Source organism: Chelonoidis abingdonii, chromosome 15, assembly GCF_003597395.2.
Source record: "Chelonoidis abingdonii isolate Lonesome George chromosome 15, CheloAbing_2.0, whole genome shotgun sequence".
NCBI classification, from domain to species: Eukaryota; Metazoa; Chordata; order Testudines; family Testudinidae; genus Chelonoidis; species Chelonoidis abingdonii.
Genome location: NC_133783.1, coordinates 45,390,436 through 45,415,042, shown reverse-complemented (window position 1 = coordinate 45,415,042; position 24,607 = coordinate 45,390,436). Strand labels below are relative to the sequence as shown.

The 24,607-nt window shown below is 44.2% G+C and overlaps 1 protein-coding gene and 1 long non-coding RNA gene across 7 annotated transcripts in view; both read left to right on the top strand.

Moving 5' to 3' along the window:
- LOC142047788 (uncharacterized) overlaps window positions 1-24,607 on the top strand; it is a 441,041-nt gene that overhangs the window by 334,766 nt on the left and 81,668 nt on the right. The gene's annotated exons all lie outside the window — the stretch shown is intronic.
- Window positions 1-24,607, top strand: part of LHPP (phospholysine phosphohistidine inorganic pyrophosphate phosphatase) — a 171,471-nt gene that overhangs the window by 65,196 nt on the left and 81,668 nt on the right. For 2 of the 6 annotated variants that reach the window (XM_075072485.1, XM_075072486.1), the window contains exon 7: window positions 24,215-24,306. The exons of 3 other annotated variants lie outside the window; for them this stretch is intronic. In XM_075072485.1, the coding sequence (XP_074928586.1) occupies window positions 24,215-24,266 (52 nt within the window). In that variant the 3' untranslated portion in view covers window positions 24,267-24,306. Of the gene's footprint in view, window positions 1-17,363; window positions 17,632-24,214; window positions 24,307-24,607 lie in introns of those variants that run through there. One more of the 6 variants, XM_032796481.2, reaches the window with a different exon arrangement.

The window sequence follows — 24,607 nt, the reverse complement described above, 5'->3', positions numbered from 1 at the left end:
GAGACTGCATGCCACCGTGCTGATCAGAGGCTCCACGCTGGGAAACAAGAGAATGTAAATTCAAAGCTTTGCGGGGCTTTCTGTACCTGCCCCAGTGAGTCGAGTTCAGATTGCTGTCAGAGGGTCAGTATGCACGTCGGGGATACCGCCCGGAGGCAATAAGTCGATTTCGTCCACACTAACCGTTTATCCGATGATATGTTAATATCGAATTTAGCGCTACTCCTCTCGTCGGGGTGGAGTACAGAAATCGATTTAAAGAGCCCTTTATATCGATATAAAGAGCGTTGTAGTGTGGACGGGTACAGCGTTAAATCGATTTAACGCTCTTTAAATCGATTTAAACGGATAGTGTAGACCAGGCCTTTGCCTGCCATCCATAGCGTGGAGGCTGGGACGTGACCACAGAATTCCATTTTGGGTGGGGGGGAACAACATGGTGGTGTCTGGATTTTCACAGCGTGGACGTCGGATGGTGTATTTGTTGAATCTGACCCTCCCTTAAGCAGTTTATATGAGCACCCATGTGAAATTTCCATAGCAGAGTCTTTACAGTGAATGTGCGTACAGTGTAATGAGGAACTCATACCCTGTGGAGGAAAATGGATATGTGCTAACTCCACTTACAGCTAGTTGGCATCAACATCAAACCAGTATTTCCAAGATAACTATTGATTCTGCAGTGCTGCTTATTATCCTGATTCTTCTTTGTAGTGAGCAAGTTAGAGCAGAGCCAGAAATGTACCCAGAGGCATTTCAAACTCTCTCTCTCTCTCTCTGAATAAAGTCAGAAGCAGCTTTCAGATGTATCAACATATCAAATGTGCAGGTGATTCTTGGCCATGTGGAGGAATTACTGAGTTGCTTTTTGTTTACAGTGATTGCTTTTAAATAGTGGACTCTGACTGAAATAGCCCAAACTACAGTGATATTCACTGTCCTTAAGCTTTTATTATGTATGAAATGTTGTAAAGGTTTAACTCTTTGGCAGAGGTTTGGGTGAGAATTGCAGTGCAGGAATTTTGCACGGCCGGGGAATGAAATGTTCACACAAGCTACATTGAAATGGCATCAGTGGGGAAGGAGATTGATGTAGTCCACAAAGACCCAGCTCATCGTATCATTCAGCTAGGAGTCCTTAAGGTTCCCTTTGGCATTCATCCTTGTACCCCTAGCAGACTCCTGACAGGTGACTGCAGTATCATTTCCCAAATACAGTATAGGACTACTCTGTGCAATACACTGGAAACAAAGTAAGCGTGGTGTGCAGTGTTACTCTTGCACTGCAGCTGATTTAGCCTTTGTGAGCTAGAGGGCGACACTGGCCATGGAGCTTCAGTCTTGCAGTGACTGGTGGTATCGCCATTAATGGAGGTCCTGGAGCATTTACGTTATTGAGCACCATTTTCAGAGGTTCAGGATCGGGCAGCACAGCTTCCTTCCAGGTTGAAACTGGCCACTAAGTTCTCAAGGGCTTAGCCCCCAGAGCAAATTTAGCTGTTGTAATATTAAACAAAAAATTAGTCAAGCTGGGTTTATTAGATTACTGTCTCAATATATTTCTTCTTCTCAATTTCCAAACACATAGCAGTTCTAGAGGCTTTTTAGCGGTCCCTAGCACCAGAGGATATTAAAAAAGTGATAACAGGCCCACTGTTGCTATAACCTCACAGTTTTGTTCACTGTGTCACTGACCACAGCCAACCAACCATTAGCGTGCTCTTATTTTATGGGTTGTGATGCAGGGCGGTGGAACCAACTTACAGGAAACAAGTCTATAGAGAAACTCCACTTACAGTGAAGCAGAGAGAAAACACTGAGTCATTACACGCTAGATAATACTTAGTCCTGCCATGAGTGCAGGGGACTGGACTAGATGACCTCTCGAGCTCCTTTCCAGTGCTATGATTCTCTGATTTTCAGGCTTGTTGATAAACTTCCAGTCCTCATATAAGTCCTCATAACCTCATTGAAATTCATGGAAAGACTCCATGGCCATGTCTGTGTAAGGGGAAAAGATGTATTCTAACACATTAGCTAAAACATGTTAACTAAATGCGTTAAACTAATGTAGACAAGGTAAATGTAATTTTAACACATGCTGGTTGAGGTAAATCCTTGAACAGCTGACGTGTTAAAACTACATCTTGCCTCATCTACACTAGAATTTTAACTTGTTAGTTAACGTGTCTAGTGAAGATGAGGCCCCATTTGGATCAGTTCTGAGGTGAACTTTCAATTTACTGTGAGATTACACCCTCTAGGACTGCAGCAATGATCACTTATGGGATAGATATTTATTGGTGAGTTCCAAGAGTATTATCCCCTCCCGCTTCCTCCTCAGCTTTGAATGAGCAGAGGAGGAGAAGACGAAAAGTTGCTACTTTGTTGTGGGGGTGAGGTGTTGGGGTTGGAGGGAGCAGTAAGGAGAGCTCTTCGACTCCTGACTTTGCTGCAGTTACTTTCATTTGAGAATGAAAATGGACTTTTCCAGAGCCCCTTCCTCCCTCTAAATTCCAGAGCTGCATGAAATGGTATGTGGTAAAGTGAGGGCCTGCCTTTACCACTCCACACCAATTTTCTTCCCCCATCCACCCTCTCCAATTATAATTAGAGTTAAGTTTATAATGCAGTGTTTGGTTTTAGGGCAAAACCTCCACTAACTAGCTAACAAACACACAACGTGTGTTAGGTTTGCACCAGAAGTGATACATGATATTATTATTCATTCATTTGTCCTGTGGTAGTTCTTTGAGACCCTCATGAGGGACTGAGGCCCAATTGTGTTAGGTGCTGTACATATGTGTTCTAAAAAGACAATCCTACGCTAAAGAGATTATAATCTAAGCATACGATGAGACAAGAGACAGCAAGAGATTAACAAATGGGACATGGAGGGGGAGACAAGGTAGCAATGAAATGATGATATTTGGTATAATAAACAGCAGTCCCATCGCACCTGCTCCCTAGCCATTAATCAACTAACTTCTGCTTAGCAGCCCCAATTTAATAAACAGTCAGAGTTCAAGGATTTACACCAGGGAACAATGTTCATCTCATGAATGGCAAAGAAGCAAGCAACTGTGTCAGTTTCAGCTCTACCACTCCCATCCTTCCTTCCCCTTCCACATAGGAGCTGTTTAACAGCGATTATAGCGGTTTTAAAGGTTGTCGTTCCTTCTGCCCAGTGGCTGCTTAACAGTGGGATCAGAGGAGAAAAAAATGACTCCAAAGGTCACTCAGAAACAATAAGCCAAGGCATATGGGAGGACAGGGGGCTGACATGCTATGGTTGCATGGAACTAGATTGCTTAAAAACCACCTATTCTGAAAAGCATCCCAGCCACAATGACCATTTTGTTTCTGTTCCGTTTTGTTCCTGTACTGTATCCCACCCAAATGTGCCTCTTTAGCATAAACTCTTTCAGGCAGGGGCTAGCTGTTGGGTTGGTGCTGTGCTTATATTTTATAGTGCTGTTTTTGCTACTACATAAATAACAATAGAACCCTCGGGCAACTTTAGATTCCCAAACTTGTGGCCAAACTAGTTTATATTTCTCCCCTCCCTACAAATGCATAATTCATGACAGGACAGGAATTTTAGTAGTAGCTGAAATGGAAATGCATAATAAGCAGCATTCTATTCAGTGTTCTCCAAAGTTTCTCATGGAGTGTGTTCATCCCACTGCACAATACACTGTAGAAAGAGAGACCCATTGCATCCCTAAAGAATAACCTACTCCAGGCAGCACATTGAGCAGCTTCTCCACCTCATTATGGATGGGTGAAGGTCTAACTGCTACCATAACACAAATCTTTCCCTCCTGTGCAAGATTTAGTAATCCAGCCTTATAAGACAATACAGGAAACAGCCCTTTTTTTGGTAGAGATCGGGGAAGTAGCCTTTTCTCAGTGCAAATGTAGTGTTGCAGTAGAAAAATTCCATAGCAAAGTAGTCATGGGGGTTAATCAAACGTTCTCAACTCTTGTCATTTGCCATGTGCCAAAAATATGAGCTAGCTCAACATTTGACAGCAGTGATGAATGTCATTACCAATAGCTAAATATTTTGTTTCTGTAAAAATACTAATGAGTGTGTTGAAATGTGCTTCAGAAATAGCAGCGCAGAGACAGCTGCGCAATTGTGGTTTCACTAGAGATTTCCTTTAAGACTTGGGTTCCTGCTCTCTGTGTTTTTCTTTCTACGTTAAATGTCATATCTGGTTTGTTTGGTTTGTATGATAATTGAGCAATGACTTTCAGTAAATGGCATAGGGAAGGAAAGGTCTGATTTAGACTTGGATAGTCTGATAAAACCAAAGCATTTATTTTGTAAAAAATGGGCTAACTTCATCACTAGTTTAACTCCATTGAAACAAGCAACTCGGTACCTAAAACTTTCATCTTTCTTCTGGTTTATGCTCTTCTTATTTATTTGTCTTACGGTAGCACCTACGAACCCCAGTCCTGGACCAGGACCCCAGCGTGCTAGGTACTGTACAAACACAGAACAAAAAGATGGTCCCTGCCCCAAACTGCTTACAATCTAAGTAAACCACTTGCAGTAAAATTCATACAATCTAAAGTAATTGTGATGGCTAATTTTGGTTGCTGAATAACATCGGACATCTCTCCCAGCTGATGGGCAGATACCACAGTGGACTTATCTAATGAAAAGAGTCCCCTCTCTGGTGACTGGATTTGTATCATGTACATGTATTGCACTTCAGACTCAGATTAGGATCCTAAGTTTTCATAAACATCTCTGTTAGGGGACCCTAAAGGGAGCTTCCATTTGACCAGCCATTAGGAGCTATGTTAAGGTAGAAACCATTGGCCTGTTTTACAAACTATTGTAGCCTAGTAGCATTGATAGAGAGCCCAATATTCAAATGTGGGGGCCTGAGTGAGTCCACCTACAACCAAATTTGCGGTCCCCAAACTGGCACTTAGCCTGCCCAAATGTTGAACTGGGTGCCTTAATTTAGGCACCTACATTTGAAAACTAGGCTCAGTCTTTGAGCCAAAGTCACTGGTGTAACAGAGTAAACTGGTTCTGTGTGTGTAAAAGATCCACAGGCAATGATGACTGACTAATCTTTCATGTTTACTCTGAATGAGTGGCCCTCCCAGCAGCCTCTTGCCTCACTTCCCCATCTTGGTGCTCAGATAAACTCAGTGCAGCTGTGGGAGTATATTAATAGCCCTTTTATGGTGTTAATTTCTTACCAAAAACCCCACTATCATCAGAATCCCTCCAGTTCAGTCCAAACAGTACATTAGTCCCAACAGTCCAGCACCCGGTGCAGCTCCAGTGTGTCTCACCCCTCTTCACCCAACTCTCACGTTTGACTCTGGGGTCTCATCATACCTTACCCCAGGCCCTCTAGCTGGAGTGCTTCTCCATCCTGTTTCCTTCCCAGCTGTGGTTCCAGTTGCCTGGCGACATCAGTGGGCCTACCCCTCCATCATTCCCCAGCCTTCTCAGAGAGCCAGCAGGCATCTTCCTGTGCCACTTTCAGCCTTCAACTCTCTCTGGCTGTGGCTTTCTGGCCTGGGGAAGTGTGATCCCCTGACCGCCTTCAGCTTTCATTTACTTGCTTGGGCTCCACTGCTCACTAGGGAACTCTCACTGCTTCCCCATTCAGGGGCATCCCTTTCCTGAAGCTCTCAGCCCAGCTCTACTCTGCTTCTGATCTCCTGTTCTGGATTCTCGCTCCTCGCTCAGGACTCTGTACTCTCATTTGTAACTCCCAGTGGCAGTCTTGCCCTCCTCTTTGCAGCAAACTAAGGCAAACCTGGACTGCACCAGGAGTGATGGGCCCAATTTCATTCAAGGGGCCAGCTACCATGTTACACTTGCAAAGAGCCTCTTCTAAAGCAGACTTGAGGGTGCTGATGGGGACAAGGGAAGGGGGAACATTTACATTAAAGCTGCCTCTCCAGTAGTTGGCTTGAGTAACACTTCGTGTCCTTTCAGAGACTTTACACCCTTACGCAGACAGATCAACAGACAGTTAAAAAGGTTAATAATTGAATGGTGGGTTAAGTCTACTGTAACTGCCATTAAATTACAGTCACTTCAGACACCAACACCTCTTTTGCTTGGCATGGCAAGAATGACAAATAATTGGGAGAAATGGGGTTTGTTTGAGGAACAGAGATCTCCTACTTCACCCCGCCCCCCATTTAGCGTAATGCATTTGATGGGAACTGAAAATAGTCTGTAGCTGCCGCTCTCTGTTGTGACCCAGGAGCACGTGTTGCACTGTAACAATTACGATGATCGGTCATCATGGTTTCCATCCATTGCCAAGCAACTGCATTTGGTTATACCTCAAACCGTGTTCTTTGTGATTTGCCAGAAGATTAGCTAATTCAGAATATATGGCCAGCACTTTTGAATGAGCTCTTCATGATACGCATTGGTGGCCATCGTTTACGTCCAACCCATTTGCTTCCCTAAAAATCACAGTTGGTTTGCTGACATATAAAGCAGAGGACTGAGCCCCAGCTGACTAGACATTGTGACACATTACACACATAGTTTCACGTTGTATCTGCTTCCAGATTGTCTCATCTTTAGCCATTACCTTCCATTTCACTGACCCTGTTTGTTTCTAATGGGTGGACAAGCTAGATGAGGTAGTATCTTTTACTGGATCATAAGAACATAAGAACGGCCATACTTGGTCAGACCAAAGGTCCATCTAGACTAGCATCGTGTCTTCTGACAGTGGCCAATGCCAGGGAATGAATAGAGCAGATAATCATTAAGCAAGGGGATAGATAACTCAGTGGTTTGAGCATTGGCCTGCTAAACCAAGGGTTGTGAGTTCAGCCCTTGAGGGGGCCATTTAGGGAAGTGGGGTTTAAAAAAAACAACTGACTGGGGATTTGTCCTACTTTGAGTAGGGGGTTGGACTAGATGATCTTCTGAGGTCCCTTTCAACCCTGATTTAAAAAAAAAAAAGATCCATTCCCAGCTTCTGGCAAGCAGAGGCTAGGGACATCATTCCTGGCTAATAGCCATTGATGGACCTATCCTCCATGAATTTATCTAGTTCTTTTTTTAATCCTGTTACAGTCTTGGCGTTCACAACATAAGTGGTTATATACCTAAGTTACCTTCCAATGACTATATATCTAAGTTATCTGAAATCGAACTCTTACATGAAAGAGTTTTACCCTCTCTCAAGTAAACTGAATTGGTTCTGTTCTTCTTCAAGTGCTTGCTCATGTCCATTCCATTGTAGGTGACTCCCATGCAGGACCTCCAGAGGCGGGTAGGAGTATATAGACATGTTGTTTGCAACACAACTCTGCCAAATCTAGTGTCATCCCTGGCTTGCCACATCATGACGACCACATCATGGCTCTGCCGATGTCTTGGATGGGGACATGAGCCAGGAAAGTGGCTGACGACACCTGAGCTCTTGTGGAGTGAACACTTACTATTGGGAGCATCATCTGCACCAGTTCATAGCAGGTACAGATGCAGGTGATGATCCAGGACAAAATCCTCTGGGACGACACTGGGAAGCTCTTCATTCTGTCAGCCACTGCAATGAAGAGTTGAGTTATCTGTGGAAAGGCTTAAAAAGTACACTCCAGGTAGAAAGCCAGGGCACACCTGACATCTGGGGTTTGCAAATGCCTGTCCCCGTTGGATGCGTGTAGCTTTGGAGAGATCACCTGGAGGATGATGTCCTGGTTGACATGGAAGTGTTACCGCCTTTGGCAGGAAGGCAGGGTGGAGACACAACTGGACTTTATTCTTGTAGAACACCATGTACAGGGGCTCCAGCATAGCTTTAATCTCAGAGACTTGCCTCATCGACGTAATAGCTACAAGGAATGCGACCTTCCATGACAGGTCGGAGAGAGGGCAAGAAGCTGGAGGCTCGAAAGGAGGACCAATAAGTCCTGAAAAGGAAACCGGATCACATACCTAGGAAACAGCCTCTCGAGGTGCTTGAGGAACCTGATCGTCATCTGATGTGAGAATACTGATCTACCCTGGACGTGCAGATGGAATGCTGATATGGCCGCCAAGTGCACCTTAGTCGATAAGAAGACAAGCCACTGTTGCTTTAAATGCAGGAGGTAGACCGGGATGGATTATAAAGAGGCACTTATAGGGGAGAGATTCTGCTCCGAAGCCCAGCAGGAGAAGCACTTCCACTTCGCAAAGTAGGTAGCTCTAATGGAGAGAAGGAAGGCATCCGATAGTGAGCTGCTGTCAAGGCTTTGTAGCAAGCAGAATTGATGGCATTTTCTGTTCTGTCTCATGGCGAACAGGTCCACTTGGGGAGCTCCCCACCTTTGGAAGAGCATCCAGGCAACCTTGAGTGGAGGGACCACGTGTTGAGAGAAGAAGGACCTGCTGAGGTGATCTGCCAGCATGTTCCAAACACCGGGAAGTGGGAGGCTTCTAGGTGGATAGCATGCTGGATGCAGAAGTCCCACAGGTGAAAGGCTTCCTGACACAGGACTGATGACTGGGCTGACCCTTGTCTGTCGATGTAGAACATGGAGGCCGTGTTGTCTGTCAGTACCTGCACCACTCAACCAGCGAGATGGGAAACGAACACCTTGCCAGGTGGACAGCCCAGAGCTCTCTGACGTTTATGTGAAGCAACAGCTCCTCCCATGACCATAGTCCTTGAGTTTTGAGGGCACCAAGGTGCACTCCCCAGCCGAGGTCAGACGCATCCAACACCAGGAATACTGTGGGCCATGGAGCCACAAATGGAACCCCTTCCATCACCAGATTTTGATTGCACTGCCATTGGCAGGAGGTGAGTACCCGGGGCAGAATCATGAGGAGCCTGTCCAGGGGGTGTCTGGCTGGGGGACAGACTGATGACAACCACATTTTGAAGGGACCTCAGCCTCAGGCTTGCATGCTGGACTATGTGCCCTAAGAGTCTGAGACAGACCCAAGCTGTGGTGAGCAGGTGTGCGGTGACTTGGGCAGTAGGGTCAATATCAGGTGAGTAAACTCTGCAAGATTTTGATGGCATCGGATCTCTTTAAGCCGCAAAGTCAGGCTCCACAGTGTACAGTGCCGCCAACCTCGTCCTAAAAGAGGCCCCCCCTGAAAGCTGCCAATTTCCAGTTTATATCTGACACGATGCGTTTCCCACGGTGTGAATTTCCAGAGCGCTGCCTGGAACATAAAACCGCCAGCAGAAGACTCTAAAGTGCCAGATCAAATTCAAACTGTTATTTTGGGTTTACAATCACAGTTTATAGATGGTGGGAGCTTGAAGTGTTTCTCTTTACCATGTGAACTCTCCGAATGCTGCACTGAGCAAAGCAGCTGCAGCCTTCCTTTAAAAGAGGCTTCTGTGCTGTGGAGCACTGTAACCTGCTACAAAGTGAAGCTTTGTTTGAACTCTGACAGACATTTGCAGTTGAATAACGTTAACTGCTCTGCTCAGCCATTGGCTGCAGGAGACTGAAATCAGGCCTAAAATTAGGAGAATATTTAAAGTGTCTGACCCTGAAGGGAAGAATTTTCACTCATAACCCAACCTGGCGCCCACCCAAGATGATATCATCTGGAGGGGAAGCTGGAAAAGCTTTCAGAATGATGCTTTCCGTGAAGGAACTCTAAACAGTTGTGTCAGCTAATCATCATGCAACACGTTTGCAACAATCATGAATCAACAAAAGAAGGAAAAAGGGAATGAAGGAGAGAAGAGACAGAGACAGAGGAGGGAGATGGAAGAAATGTGTTAGAAAAAGGAGCATCCTTTACGCTTATTTCAAGGGAAATGATATGAACTATCGGGGTGGATTCAAGCCCACTCTGCAGTTCCATTGCTCCACTCTAATTGGGAAAAGGGAACATAAAGCTAAGAATTCCTGTAGCGTGTGGGAATCATCTGCTGGTGCAGAGTTAATAACCAGTGATGCGCTGTTGCATACCCTAGCATATGAGTGGGAGTGTTTGCAGGGTGTCTGCTCTGATCTCTGCCCAGCTTGACAGCACCTCAGGTGGTGTCACGAATCACCACAACTTAAAACAACCTAGAGCCTGCTCAGAGTTTGCCAGGGATTGGGGGAGCACAAAGATGACTTCAAGCCACTTTGGTCCTCCTCAGCTGTCCCAAGCAGAGCTGTGGTGCACCTGGACATCTAGCTCTTGATTCCAAAGTTTACGCAAAACTTTTCTTACTCCTTGCTTTAGTCATTCTTTGTAAATGTCTTTAAGTGAACCTAGTGTTCAAAAAAAGAGTTGGCTAGAGAGCCCTGGAGACTGAAAACTCACAGCATGGGCAGAGCAAGTGTACGAGCAGTGGGCTTACTAGTATGCCTCACCCACGGCAGTGCTCTTAGGGGGTGAGAAGCTGGTTCCTTTTCCTTGCCCATGCAAGCTATGGTGTCTCGGCCAAGAATGCCTCCCTCCTCCCCGTCAGCTTTTGTAACCTGTCCATTAACAAATGGACTGAGCTCCTCCCAGCTTGTTTCATCAAGCATCTGTCAGATGCTAATGACCTTCACTTGCTACTAACCAGGGCCAGATTCAAACCAGTAACCTGAAGGTGAAAAGTTCTGTCTTTTATTACCAACCCTCAGAACCATCCAGACTCTAGTTGTCTGTCTGTTAGAGTGTAACATGGAAACCCCCACACCGTGCCTTCCCTAGGGTTGATACCAACTCTTTACCTTCCCTTTCTAATGTTCCTCTTAGAAAGTGAACACTACACCCTTCTTCCCAGTGGCTCCTGGAGAAATAAAAAACAGCCCCTCTTTGAGGGTAATACACTGGGCAGTACTATGTAGCATTGAGAAAACATTATGGGTGCTCTCCCTCTAGCTGTTATTGATAGAGAGGAAGGATTTCCATATGGTTAGGGCCCTCATCTAGGACTTGGGAGACTAGGTTCAAGTTCTTGCTCTGTCAAAGACTTCCTGTGTGACCATAGGCAAGTCACTTAACCTTTCTGAGCATCAGTTCCCCACCTGTAAAAGGAGGATAACAGCACTTCCCTACCTCACAGGGATTTTGTGAGGATAGAAATGTAAAAGACTTTGAGCTGCTCAGGTACTGTGGGCCATAGAAGTACCTAAGATAGTTAGATACTGGTCATCTGGGAACCTCAGTCCTTAGACTTTGTGCTCTGATATTTGAGTCAGGAGAGAAACTCTGCTATCTCAAACTATCAGAGTCTCATTCAAAATTATGTGTTCCAGGAGCATGAATGGACCTTGATTTTCTCATTTAAATCTGACCCAGTTGTTTTCTGAACCTAGTTCTGCAGATTTGTCTAGCCTCATTTTTTGTAACAGTAGCATACAAAGCAGTGAGTGAGCACTTTCCTCTGAAATCAGTGTGTCAGGCTCAGAGACTTCTTCCCATGCCATTCCAGGAATCTTTTGCGTTTTTTCCCTAACAAGAAAGCCTTTACTCTGTCTGTCAGGGAGCATTGAACAGACTCTACTGCATATTGTGGAGCCTTGGAGATGGAGGTAGGCCACCTATTTAATTAGAAGTCTCCACTAGCCATTTTTCCTAAATTCTCATTACATATTTGTAGTGTTATTACAACAAGAATACCCAAAGCACAGGCCAGAAATCAGATGCTGCGCAGAGCCTGAACGTGGCTGAAAGCTGCCCTCTTCTTTTAAACACAAGATAAGAGCAAATTTTGATCAATACATGTTTTTATTGTTGGTCTTTTCAAACAGGCAAATTCTTGTCATATGCCTATCTACCAGTGAAACCAAGTACAAGTGAATACTCTGACTTCATCAGTTCCCTGTTAGGATTTAACTGGCTGATCACGAGAACATTCCTGGTGCATATTGACCCTGGGAGGTGTCCCAGGGATATCTGACTGCCCTTGGCTGAGGTACTTGTGAAAGCAGATGTGCTATTCCATCGAGGGTCAGGAGTTGACTCCACATGCTCCATTCTAACTAGTCCACAAAGGGTGCCAAGAGAACCAGAGAACTGAGGAAAGGTGTTTTTTTAACAGTAGGCTCTTTGAGAGCCGAGACAGAAGTGAAAGAGTGGAAGGAGATTGTCACTCGGGACATCTGAATAGCAGCGGATCACTGGGTGATCAATAGTAGAGTTGATTGAAGGTCATCAGTTTCATTTCTAAGGGTATCTGTGAGCTTTTCCTTTGGTTTTGCTTCATGCTTCCCACCTCGAGACTTTGGCAAACCCCAAATCTCAAAGTGAAGCTTAGTCAAAACCTCCGTGTTTCATCTGGTTTTTGTGTTAAACCAATCATGTGAAGCTGCTATCTTTAATAGAGAGAGAATTTCTTTACTAGCAAGTGAATTGTGGGATTTTTTTTAAAAGGTTTTGTTCCTCAATATATTTTACTATGACCGTGTAAAATGAATAATTGTGTGAAAGGCAGGGATGTAAACCTTAACAGCTGAAATAAATCCAGTGCAATACAGTAGTGCTTCCCACTTCTGCCGTAGGTCAGCTGGCTCAAGTGCAGACCTCTAGTTTCATTGGGCATTAATGGAACTGACATCAGTGAATGAAGTTCACATCATCGATGAGTTCGGTTTTATTCTTGTAAACTTAGGGTATGGCTACACTTGCAGCTGCACAGCGCTGCCGTGGGAGCGCTCCCGCAGCAGCGCTTTGAAGTGTAAGTGTGGTCGCGGCGCCAGCGCTGGGAGAGAGCTCTCTAGCGCTGCAGGTACTCCACCTCCCCGTGGGAATTACCTTGCAGCGCTGGGGCACTGTTTACACTGGTGCTTTACAGCGCTGTATCTTGCTGCGCTCAGGGGGTGTTTTTTCACACCCCTGAGCGAGAAAGTTGCAGCGCTGTAAAGCGCTAGTGTAGCCAAGGCCTTAGCTTTTATTTCCCCTGATGTTTTAGATGTTCCAGGAGTCATCCTGTTTCCTTGCAATCTTATATTCATATCATTTTAAAACTGCCTCTAAATAGGAAGAGTTTATCTTTACTAAACCAGACCGACCTTTGATTCATGCAGTCTGTCTCGTGAAACTGTTGACATGACTAATATCCCTTTGTTCAACAATCTCCCGTGTCTCCATTTCATCAAACAATCCTTTATGCATATTGCATCCAAAAATTACACGAAAAGAATATCAAGTTTGCCCATGTGACATTCATTCAGCTCCTTTGTGTGGTATGCATTATGAGACAGTCTTTAATTAGATGGTCCTGACCTATACTGATTTTCCCCAGAACTCCCGCCTCATTCAGAGCACAGGATGGATGGTACTCACTGAATGGTTAGCTATTCAATTTTTTTTTATCATCACCCTTCTTTGTGTCATTCCAGGGTTTATTTACTACACACCCTCCAAACCCTCTGAATATAGAATTATTAATTTCCTTCTGAGCCTTTTTTATAGTACTCTCATCACAGTAATATAATTCTTTGCAAACATTTAATGCATTTGTTTAAACAACATCCATCTGAAGTGAAGTGGTGTATTATCCTCATACAAGTGGGGAACTGAAGCATGGAGATTAAAGCCAAAATTGTCAGAGGTACCAAGGGACTTCAGGTACCACAGTGAGACACCTGGGACCTGATTTTTCAGAGTATGTATCACTATATAGCACTTTGTATACCCAACACCCGTCTCCCATTGATTTCAGTTACAGCTGTCAATGCAAATCAGGCCCCACATATCTCAAGCTGGGCACCCAGGAAATGGGTGGAAAAGTTTGGTTTAAGTAACTTGACTAGAATCACAATGAAACTCTGTGGCAAAGGCAGGGATCGCATCCAGTTCCCCAGGACAGGATTCAACTGCCTTAACCACAAGAGCAGCAGAGAATCCTGTGGCACCTTATAGACTAACAGACTTTTTGGAGCATGAGTTTTCGTGGGTGAATACCCACTTTGTCAGATGTAGCATCTGACGAAGTGGGTATTCACCCACGAAAGCTCATGGTCCAGAACATCTGTTAGTCTACAAGGTGCCACAGGATTCTCGGCTGCTTTTACAGATCCAGACTAACACGGCTACCCCTCTGATACTTAACCACAAGACCATTCTTTCTTTTCCTTTAATTCCCTGCCTCATTCACTACATACTTTTCAACGTCTGCAACAGATGAGGCAGGGATCCAGTGGAAAAAATAGAATGTGATCATGTAATTAAAGACTATGTAATAATGCATACGCTGAGCAGTTTCTAGGTTAATCAGATGGACACAGTGAGGTTCTTGCTGGACTTCATGGAGTCTGGTTATAGAAATCTCTGCTTGCTGGTAGAGAGGACTGAGAAGACTGGGTGTTTGTAAACATTGTTCCCGTTATGGTGGAAAAGCTTTATCAAAGAAAGAACTTGCTGCATGACCAAAGGTGGCCAGAATCAGAGTGAGTGTGATCTCTTTTGAACATGTGTGTTAGTACATACACTGCTATAGAGATACACACAGGGAAGGAGAAAGGTAATTGGTTGGGCACCACCAGTGGGGCAAGAGGACAAATTTTGGCCAAGAATCTTGAGGCCAAATCCTACTTGTACTAAATGGGCACAAATAGTTTAGCTGAAGGAAAAACTGGTATGAATTTAAATGAGCCTAATTTAAGTGGCTTTTCCCATGAACAGCATTAAGCTGGCAATCACATAGCCTGGGCTAGACAAAATTATTTGTGCAATTGCAATCTTTTATGTTTGTATGGCAGTTTTTCTTACAATAGTATCTACTGGCTATTGATAGGATTTTATGGTATATTAATGTCACATATGTGTTATAGGATATTATTTTGTGTTCAGAAATATAGGGCCAAATCCTCAGCTGATGTTAAATAGGTGAACCTAAATGGATTTCAGTGGAGCTATGATGTTAAACACCTGCTATTGATGTGGCCCATTGGGTGTCTGGAAAAGCTAAGCAAGTGTAGGGGGAAAAATATTTCTCCTTCCAGCTGGAACACTTTGCATACGTCAGGATAAGGAGATGCATTTATGAGACTGAATGCTCCATTTATCAGTGTATGAAGGACAGACTATATCCTAGATAATTATAACTAAGGTTAGCCTTCTTGGGAATGGAAAAGCAGTGACAATCCCAGGTTTCCCAAATCCCCCAGAATGTGCTGTCTGTTTATCTAACACCCTGGATGTGTGTTCCGGTGACTGAGGATCAGCTAGATTTATGTAGGTACGGTTTAGCAATCTAAATACTTCAGAGTTTGTCCACAGAGCCTGTAGGCTGCTCTGGGTATTTTCATTGTCACTGCTCACAAAGGCCGTGGGAACACAGAATGCAGTGAAAGGACTCAGATTGTACAGTCAGAAAAATAAGACTGAATTTTGAGTAACCCAAAACAGGCCCCTTCCACTTGTTTTAGTAGGAAGTACCAGTCCTGTCTGAGCAGCTTTAACTGAAAGCCCAGTTTGACTCTCCCATGGGAAGGGATTGGGCGTGGGGAGGGGGGAACTCCTCACATCTCCCCTCCAGCAGCCTCCTGTGATTCCTGAATTAGAGAAGGATTCACTCTGATTTCCTTATGGCAAGCCACATTTATCACTTGTATCATCCTGCAAAGTCTATCAATCTGAAACCCTTTACTAGAAGAAGGGACAAGAGTGGGTTCTTGTATTTACTTACTGGAAGGCAAATAGCTTCAGTATGCTACACAGTCCGTGTTCGTTCTAAAAAAGGGAAGTGGCTGTCAAGCACCAGCTTTAAAAAACCCCCGAAATGAGCCAAAATGACAGAGCTGCTACAGTGGGAGACCTTCTGCCAGCATTACTGAATGGTAAAGGAAAATGCCCCTGGGTTGTTCAGCCCAGCAGAGAAGCAGTTCTGTGCCTCATGCTTTGTTTTGTTTAGTTTATTTTTTATACATTTTTAACTGCTTGGCATTTCTGAGCTTGTTGTTGATATAGTGTGTTTGCCAACCATCTGTAGTCAGAAGAAGACACTTCCCTCCACAGTATCATTTTTCTTCCAGGTCCCTTCTGAAACCCTCATCTAGTCCAATGGTTCTCAAACTGTGGGTCAGGACCCCAAAGTGGGTTGTGGTCCTATTTTAAGTGGGTCTCCAGGACTGACTTAGACTTGGTGGGGCCCAGGGCCGAAGCCTGAGCCCTACCGCCAGGGGCCAAAGGCCGAGGGCTTCAGCTCAAGTTACAGGCCCCCTGCCTGGGGCTGAAGTCCTTGGGCTTCATCTTTGCGCCCCCCCCCTCCCTGCTCAAGGTGCTGGGGCCCGGGGTTTGGCTTTGGCCGTTCCACATGGGGCTCGGGGGGGCATAGGCTTCGGTCCCCAGTCCTGGGGTCATGTAGTAATTTTTGTTGTCAGAAGAGGATCATGGCGCAATGAAGTTTGAGAATCCCTCATTTAGTCCATTTAAACAGTGTATCCTTTATATCCATCTCACTATTGATTATTAGTGCATTTATATGGGTAACAAGAATATACAGTTACAATAGTTACAGATTTAAAAAACAAAAAGAAAGGTGAAACACTCACCCCATTACAGTCAGTGGCAAAACTTCCATTGACTTCAGTGGAGCCAGATTTCTTGCCAAGTGTTTTGGAAGCAGTACAGGCCCCTTTTGTGTCCCGACTGCTAAACCAGGATTGATGTTTGCAGTGTAGCTGTAGCCACATCAATCCCAGTATATTAGAGAGACAAGGCGGGTGAGGTAATATCTTTTATTGGACCAGCTTCTGTTGGTGAGAGAGACAAGCTTGTCTCTCATCAGCAGAAATTGGTCCAATAAAAGATATTTACTCACCCACTGTGTTCCTCTAAACCAGTTGAATCAGTTTGGAAACCAGTTTACAGCCTCTTGCTCTGGACTCTCACGCTGTCCATGCTCGACAAACAGATGCCTGCTTTTAGCTCTTCTGCTTCCATTTAAGTCATGAAGATCTTGGTCACTGAGGTCAGTGAGAGTAGGATTGGGAATTAGACTCAGAATGTTTCACGGTTTATTAGTGGATGTGAATGCTTCTCACTTTGTGAACTTTGACATTGTTAGACTGAGCAAGGAGCGAGTGCACTTTTGTGAGACAGAGACGGCATTGCACATGCTGTAAGTATAACTGATTGAGAAAACGGTGGGACTGAAACATAAAATGCAATTTGCATGAAACCTTTAGTGCTGCCTGGTCTCTGCTTCCAGTGCTGAATGACGATGCATTTTATACCAGTTTAGCTCCAAATTCAGCCATGGTGAAAGCAGCTGAGCACAAACCTGCATTAAAAGCAAGTAAGAGCTGAATTCAGCTCTGAGTTTTGGGAAATCTAGAGGTTTAATGTGTTATTAAATTCACTGAACAATGTTAGCAAAGACAAAGAGATTATACAAGCAGTTAAGGAAGAGGAAATGTCAGGTGGGTAGAGCAAGGGATTGAGAGTGATTTCTGTTTTGTACTCCTAGCTCTACCACAGATTTGCCATGTGACCCTGGATAAGACACGTCAGTTTCTTCAGCTGTTGATAGGAATAATAATCACCTACCTTCGTGAAGCAGCTGGAAACCCTGCGTTGACAAGCTGTGTATGAGCCTAGTCCAACTCCCATTTAAATCAATGGCAGTCTGTCCATATGAGTGTTGAAGCAGGTCCTATAAGCATCAAGTATATGTCTGTCTTTGGATTTTGTGTTATTATTTTGCCCTTTAAAATACAGCAGATCCCTGTTACAAGAAGTGGAGATTGGTAATAAAAGCATGACCTGGAATTCGAGTATAAAAAAACTGCTGAAATATTCTCAACATCTTGTCTCTGGAGAGTGTTTTTCATCTTATGTAAACAAAGGATTTCTCAGAAGTTGCTTTGAGAAGCTTCTTGGAAAGTGTTGGGAAGAACATTGCTGAAGATGCTACATAGTCTGTTGACAGAAGAGAGAGGGAGGGTAGTAACCTACTTGCTTTTATATCAGAAGAGTGTCAGAGCTTGTGTTCCAGCTATAGCATGTGTCATTTAGCCCCAAAGTGCTGCTTCTGGCATGCTGCTCCCACGCACTTATATACTAATATGGTGGTTTTCAGGGGCTTGTCCCTGTCAGAGCACAGCCTGTTATAAAAGACAATTAAGAGGGAGCAGTGGAGTTCTCCATATAAAATGTTTTAAACTGTACCCACGCAGAGTAACGCAGAGCACAGTTTCATCCAGGCAGATGCTTCCTGGATTAAAATGAACAAACAACTGGACCTGATGGATACTCAAATAAACGGCTTTACTGTTCTCAGTTTCTTCAGTTTATAATAATGCTAGGTATTATTCCAATTAACATTGCTTCTTGTTTGCTTGTCTCTGGGCTTGACTCAGCTTTAAGTCCCACAAGATAGCTTTTAATGTTATGCAGAATCAAACAGGACTTTACATAAATACCCCGTGTTCAAACTGAGATTGCTTACAAGCCTAGATTAAGATCTCAGTCCTGGGCCCAGATGCCTAAATTTGTGTTGCCAGGTTTAGTAGAGATGAGCATGAGCCATAGGATCAGAAGCAGATCAGAACATGCCCAGTGTTGGGGCTTTGACTTTGGCGTTCTGCTCCAGTCCTGTTGTATTCTTCCCAACATCAGAGGATGCACAGCATCATGCATGCATAGATTGGAGGGTAGAATTGATCTTGCAGTTTGTATTGTTTCTCATTTTTATTATGATCATTGTCAGAGAATGGAAATATGCTCCATCTTTCGTTAGTTAAAGAGACAGTGTCAAGTACCTTCAAAACTCAGACTTACCTTAAATGGTTACGATCTTGTGAGGAATATCCCTTGTATTCTGAATGGCACTTTTAAAAAAGGGAAATTTATTAATAAAACTGTAATCTTTCTATTCCAGTAGGTCTTAGAGGCCTCAACTAGCTCTAACCCCCATTGTGCTAGGCACTGTACAAACGTATAGTAACTGACAATCCCTGCTCCACAGATCTGAGTCTAAAAGACAAGGCATAACAGATGGATGAGACAAAGAAGTTGGGGGCAGGGGATGGGTGAGGGATAGGGTAGCAGAATTAATAGGATGCTTTAGAACTGAGTATTTGTGTCTATACTACTTATCCAGTTAGTATAGTAATCACAGCACCCCACTGCCTAGCTGTTATCAGGTGGAAAAGAGATGTCAGTCATGCCCATTGCTGCCACATTGTTCTGAAAGACCCCTGTGCTGGCTGTGCAATATCAGCTATTTAACAAAAACTAGGGTGCTGGACAAAGCAGAAGAACAAGTAATAAATGTTGAGCTATTTGAAACTATGTCAGAGCTCAGAAGTTGAGAGTCCATCTGTTCCTTAAAAAAAGGAACAGGAGTACTTGTGGCACCTTAGGGCTTTTGGCTACACTCGAAACTTCAAAGTGCTGCTGCGGGAGCACTACCGCGGCAGCGCTTTGAAGTGTGAGTGTAGTCAGAGCCGCAGCTTTGGGAGAGAGCTCTCCCAGCGCTGCACGTACCCCACCTCCTCATGGGGATTAGCTTACTGTTTACACTGGCGCTTTACAGCGCTGTATCTTGCAGCGCTCAGGGAGGTGTTTTTTTCACACCGCTGAGCGAGAAAGTTGCAGCGCTGTAAAGCGCCAGTGTAGCCAAGGCCTTAGAGACTAAGGGCTTGGCTACACTCAAAACTCCAAAGCGCTGCCGCGGGAGTGCTCCCACGGCAGTGCTTTGAAGTGTGAGTGTGGTTGCGGCGCCAGCGCTGGGAGAGAGCTCTCCCAGCACTGCACGTACTCCACCTCCCCGTGGGGATTAGCTTGCAGCGCTGGGACCGCGCTCCCAGTGCTGGGGCACTGTTTACACTGGTGCTTTGCAGTGCTGTAATTTGCTGCGCTCAGGGGTGTGTTTTTTCACACCCCTGAGCGAGAAAGTTGCAGCGCTGTAAAGCGCCTGTGTAGCCAAGGCCTAACAAATTTATTTGAGCATAAGCTTTCATGGGCTACAGCCCACTTCATCAGCTGCATAGAATGGAACATATAGTAAGGAGAGAGATATATACACATACAGAGAACATGAAAAGGTGGGAGTTGTCCTACCAACTCTAAGAGGCTAATTAGGCTTGAATAGAGCCTGGGAATGGCTGAGCCATTACATACATTGAATCTATTTCCCCCGTGTTAAATATTTTCACACCTCTTGTCTAACTGTCTGTAATAGGCTATCTTGATTATCACTACAAAAGTTTTTTCTCTTAATTATCCTCTTAGAGTTGGTAGGACAACTCCCATCTTCTCGTGTTCTCTCTATGTGTATATATCTCTCCTTACTATATGTTCCATTCTATTCATCCGATGAAGTGGGCTGTAGCCCACGAAAGTTTATGCTCAAATAAATGTGTTAGTCTCTAAGGTGCCACAAGTACTCCTGTTCTTTTTGCAGATACAGACTAATGTGGCTGCTACTCTGAAACCTGTCATCTATTCCTTGTCTCTGACCCTGATCCCTTCCCTGTTTCTGACCTCAAAGTTGTCCCCCTTCCCCTCCTTCATTCTCTTGCCTCTCCTCACTCTCTGCCAGATCCCCCGTTTCCTCTCTGCACTCAGTGTAGTTGACACAAACTGCACTGCAGGGCTTTCAGCATCTGGTCACAGGGCCCTGCAAATCTGCCATCCTTTTCCGCTAAGCTCCAAACTATTTCCAGAATAATTCTATTCTACCTCTCGGGCCTCTTGGAAAAAAGGAATCAGATCACTCATGCTCACTGGGGTTCAGATCGCACAGGGAAAGGGAGAGACCAACCTGGCACATAGCTCCCTCAAAGGCATTTCTGAGCAAAAAAAGCGAAGGGCAAAAGTTTCAATGCAGCAATGGCAGGCCAATGCCCAGCAGAGTTTTGAAGGACAGATGACCAGATTGGAAGGTGAGCAGGTAGACGAATTTTGGAAAGGGGCCGGGGACACAGGCATTGTGGCTAGATAGAGACTTGGAATCCAAACCTAAGTTCTCAACAGTCCCAGCCTGCAATCCAGGGCCCAGACATGTTCCTAGCAAGACTCATTCCCAAAGCTGGGCAGGCATAATGAGTGATGATGGTGCCCCAGCTAAGGCATAAACAAAAAATGCCATGCTTGTTTTAGCTCTGTGCTTGCTGAATGTAAAAAGAACAGAGCCCTCTGAGAAAGAGTCCAGAAAGAAATCTGGTCTTGGAGCTTTTTTCAAGGGCATTGCAAACAATGGAGACATAAAACAACCTATATACAAAAGTAATTGACAGTGTGCTTTTCACTTCTGCCTGACCTTTTCAGTGGTCTGTAATTTGATTACCTGGCTGTTCCTGTTCTCCCTTTCACAGCTGTGGCAACCTGAAAGATAGAATTGATGTGGCCAGCCAGTCGAAAAGGAAAAGATAGCAAAAAGTGAAAGCAAAATAATATACTGTTGTCTTTCTTAAAAAAACATCTCTGTATTGAGTATTACTACTGTCGTGTGTCTTGTAACTGGAAGGTGTATGGATTCCATATTCACTGCAATCTTAACCAGTTAGGAAACGACTTAAATTCCATCTGATGTCATCTGGAAACAAATGAACTTGGGAACTGCTGTCTTCATAGAAAACTCCTGTAGGATTAATAGGAGACAAAGCAATAAGTTACTATGATAGTTACTCTGCAGGGAAGTTGGAGATATTCCTATAGAAAATGTATAAGAAGTATGTCTATACGAATCCTATCGAGTTCTATAGAATTTAATCAACCTGGTTTGTTTGTATGGAGATTACTCTACACAGAACCAATCCAGATCTCTGTAGAAAATGTATAGGACATATGAGAGGTAGCATAGACTATTGGACAGGCGTTAGTATGGCCTAGTGGACAAAATACATGGAATATTTCCTTTTTTCTCTCTTTTACCCTTTTTCTGCATCTGTATCCCAGACACATAAAGTGTTTCTCCCTCCTTTTCTCTTTTTACCTTCCTATTTTTTCTCAGTTTTCTATCTTTTTTTCTGTGTCTGGGTTCCTTCCCTCTTGTTCTTATTTTGAGTACTCTGCTGGCAGTTGGGAAGAGGAAATTGATTTTGATCAGGCTCCTCTGCAGTAGTGTTTCACTCTCAGCCCCTGCAGAGGTGTGAAATTGAGCAGGACCATAGACACAGTACAGATTCTAGTAAGTTTCATAATGCTGCTGACAGCTACTGTAGGGGAAACCTACCACACACGAACATTCTGCTGGTAGTAGATTGGGCAGAATTATTCTGTAGAGTTCAGCCAATACAAGAGAATCTCTTCACTCACCAGCCAATGAGTACCTTGGTGTAGATAAGTGTTTCCCAAACTTGGGATGCTGCTTGTGTAGGGAAAGCCCTTGGCAAGCCAGGCCGGTTTGTTTACCTGCTGCGTCCGCAGGTCCGACCGATCACGGCTCCCACTAGCTGCGGTTCGCTGCTCCAGGCCAATAGGCGCTTCTGGAAACAGTGCAGGACAAGGGATCTACTGGCTGCCACTTCCAGCAGCGCCCATTGGCCTGGAGTGGCGAACCGCAGCCAGTGGGAGCCGCGATCAACAACTGCGGATGCAGCAGGTAAAAAAAATGGCCCAGCCCACCAGGGGCTTTCCCTAAACAAGCAGCATCCCAAGTTTGGGAAATACTGGTGTAGATTAATCCAGGCTCTGAAATTATAGTAGGAAACAGTCACATAAATCTCAAATGAATTCCTAATTTTCAGCACCATGGCAATGTTTCTGTCTCCATATAACTGATTTTCTCAGGCATGTTGGTTAATCCCTTTGGATAGTCTCTGTACAGGTCACATACCTGAGCTGCACACTATCTAGCAATAAAAAACGTCCCCTATATACAGTAAAGGCACCCCCCAGGGTTTGATTATTTACTTGAGTACTGATATGGTAAAATGTGGCCTTTTTGTTTGGCCAATTAAAGTCACACTGACATCTTAAAAATCGCTTCTGTCTGAGAAATTTCTACTTGCTGCTGTTACAAGTAACACATACAGTTAGTACAACTATAAGAGATTAGAGGGAAAAAAGTTATCCTTTGTCTAAATTTTCAGCTTGCTTACTCCATGCACTTGACAGCCCTTGGTTTATACTCGGTTTCATTGCATCCCCTGAATAGTCAGTTATTTTCCTCTCTCGAGTTTGTTTGGGTCTTTCACATAGCAACAGGAAAGCGAAAAACATTTTTGAAAAACAGTACAGTGTAATTATGTAATTTTAGGCCCTGATTCAGCACATTCCTAACTTTAAGGGTGTGGGTGGTCCCACTGAAGTCATGGACTTTAGGCAAGCAGTCCCATTCACCTCAGTGGTAATACTAATTTTAAGTACTTTAAAGTGAGGCATGTGCTTAAGTACCTTGCTAACTGAGGGCCTAAAAGAACAGACTGCAAGCTAAATTCTCCTATCTGATGAATGGGCCCAGTGTCTCCACGAACACACATGATGTGCGGAGGAACTGGTTGGTTTCAGAAGACAGTGTTGGAGAAGTGTGCTCTATACTGATGCTGACGTGTCTGATGTCCAGAGAACTGCTGACTCTACATCCAGTGCTAGCACGTGCGCTGTTGATGGGAGAAATGACAGGGACTCAAGGGAAGAAATTCAGTGTCTGTACGCAAAATATGGAACTACTGGTGCAAAAGAAAGCTAAATGTTACCACCTGCCATATGCTACTGGAATCTTGAAGGGAGAATCCTGAAAAAAGAGTAGAGGTAAAGAATAAGGTTGTTAATTCTCCTCTTAAAGTAGCCAGAAATGTGAAAGGGACATCTTCAGTGTGTTTGGAGTTGTTTTACAGGTTTCTGCAGAATGTAGCCTAAGATAGCCTAGCACGTCACAGAGTAGGTGAATGGTGTTAGTTGGGGCATCTCACAATACACTTTAAAACTATGCGTAGTGTGACATATGTCAATTTCCTGCAATATCCTTGGGAGACCTTACTGAATTAAGTTTAAGTCTCTTTAGGTCCATTGCACTAAATGAATTGTTAAGATATTATTGTGGGCCAGAATTGTATGTAATCACCAAAGGGGGGAGATGTGACAGATGTGAAACCGGGAATTCAAAGGACTATACTGAATGATGTGCCTGACAAGAATGGGCTTTTGCAACAAAAAAACATTAAGTGGTTTTCCTGGGGAATATCAAAGGGGAGGTGAACGCAAAGTTCCCACATCAAGTTATGCAAAAACCCAGCCTTTTGAAGCTACATCCTGAGGAATGAGCCATTGTCTGCTGATCACTTCCATTAGGCCAAGATCTAAGGCCCACATTCTATAAAGGAAATACTGAACTATTCATGTTTTTTTCTGGTTCTGAATCCAAGACAGTTATGAACATGTAACTATGGGGAAAACCCAGTTGTGGGTTTTGAAGGCCTGACATCTACTGACACCCAAAGCTGGAGTTGGGATGGCCTCTGGTAAGTTTTTAACATGCTTGTAGATTCTTTTATTGTTTTTAAAATGTTTTCTCTGAAATACTTCTACTTTAAGAAAAAATGTGCTGCTTATAAGGAATTGTATGGTAACTGTAATTGCTGGCAATTAGATTGCTTATCGCATTCAGAGAGAAAGCAAAACACAGACGCTAGCCTGTTTAGACCATCTAGGTTGCTGGAGATATCACAGTGTAGGCAGGGAACTGTGAAGCCTGGAAAAACCCTGGTCAAGAAGGAGAGAGATGTGGATCTCTGCCAGAGACTGAATGTCTGAGGAGTTAGG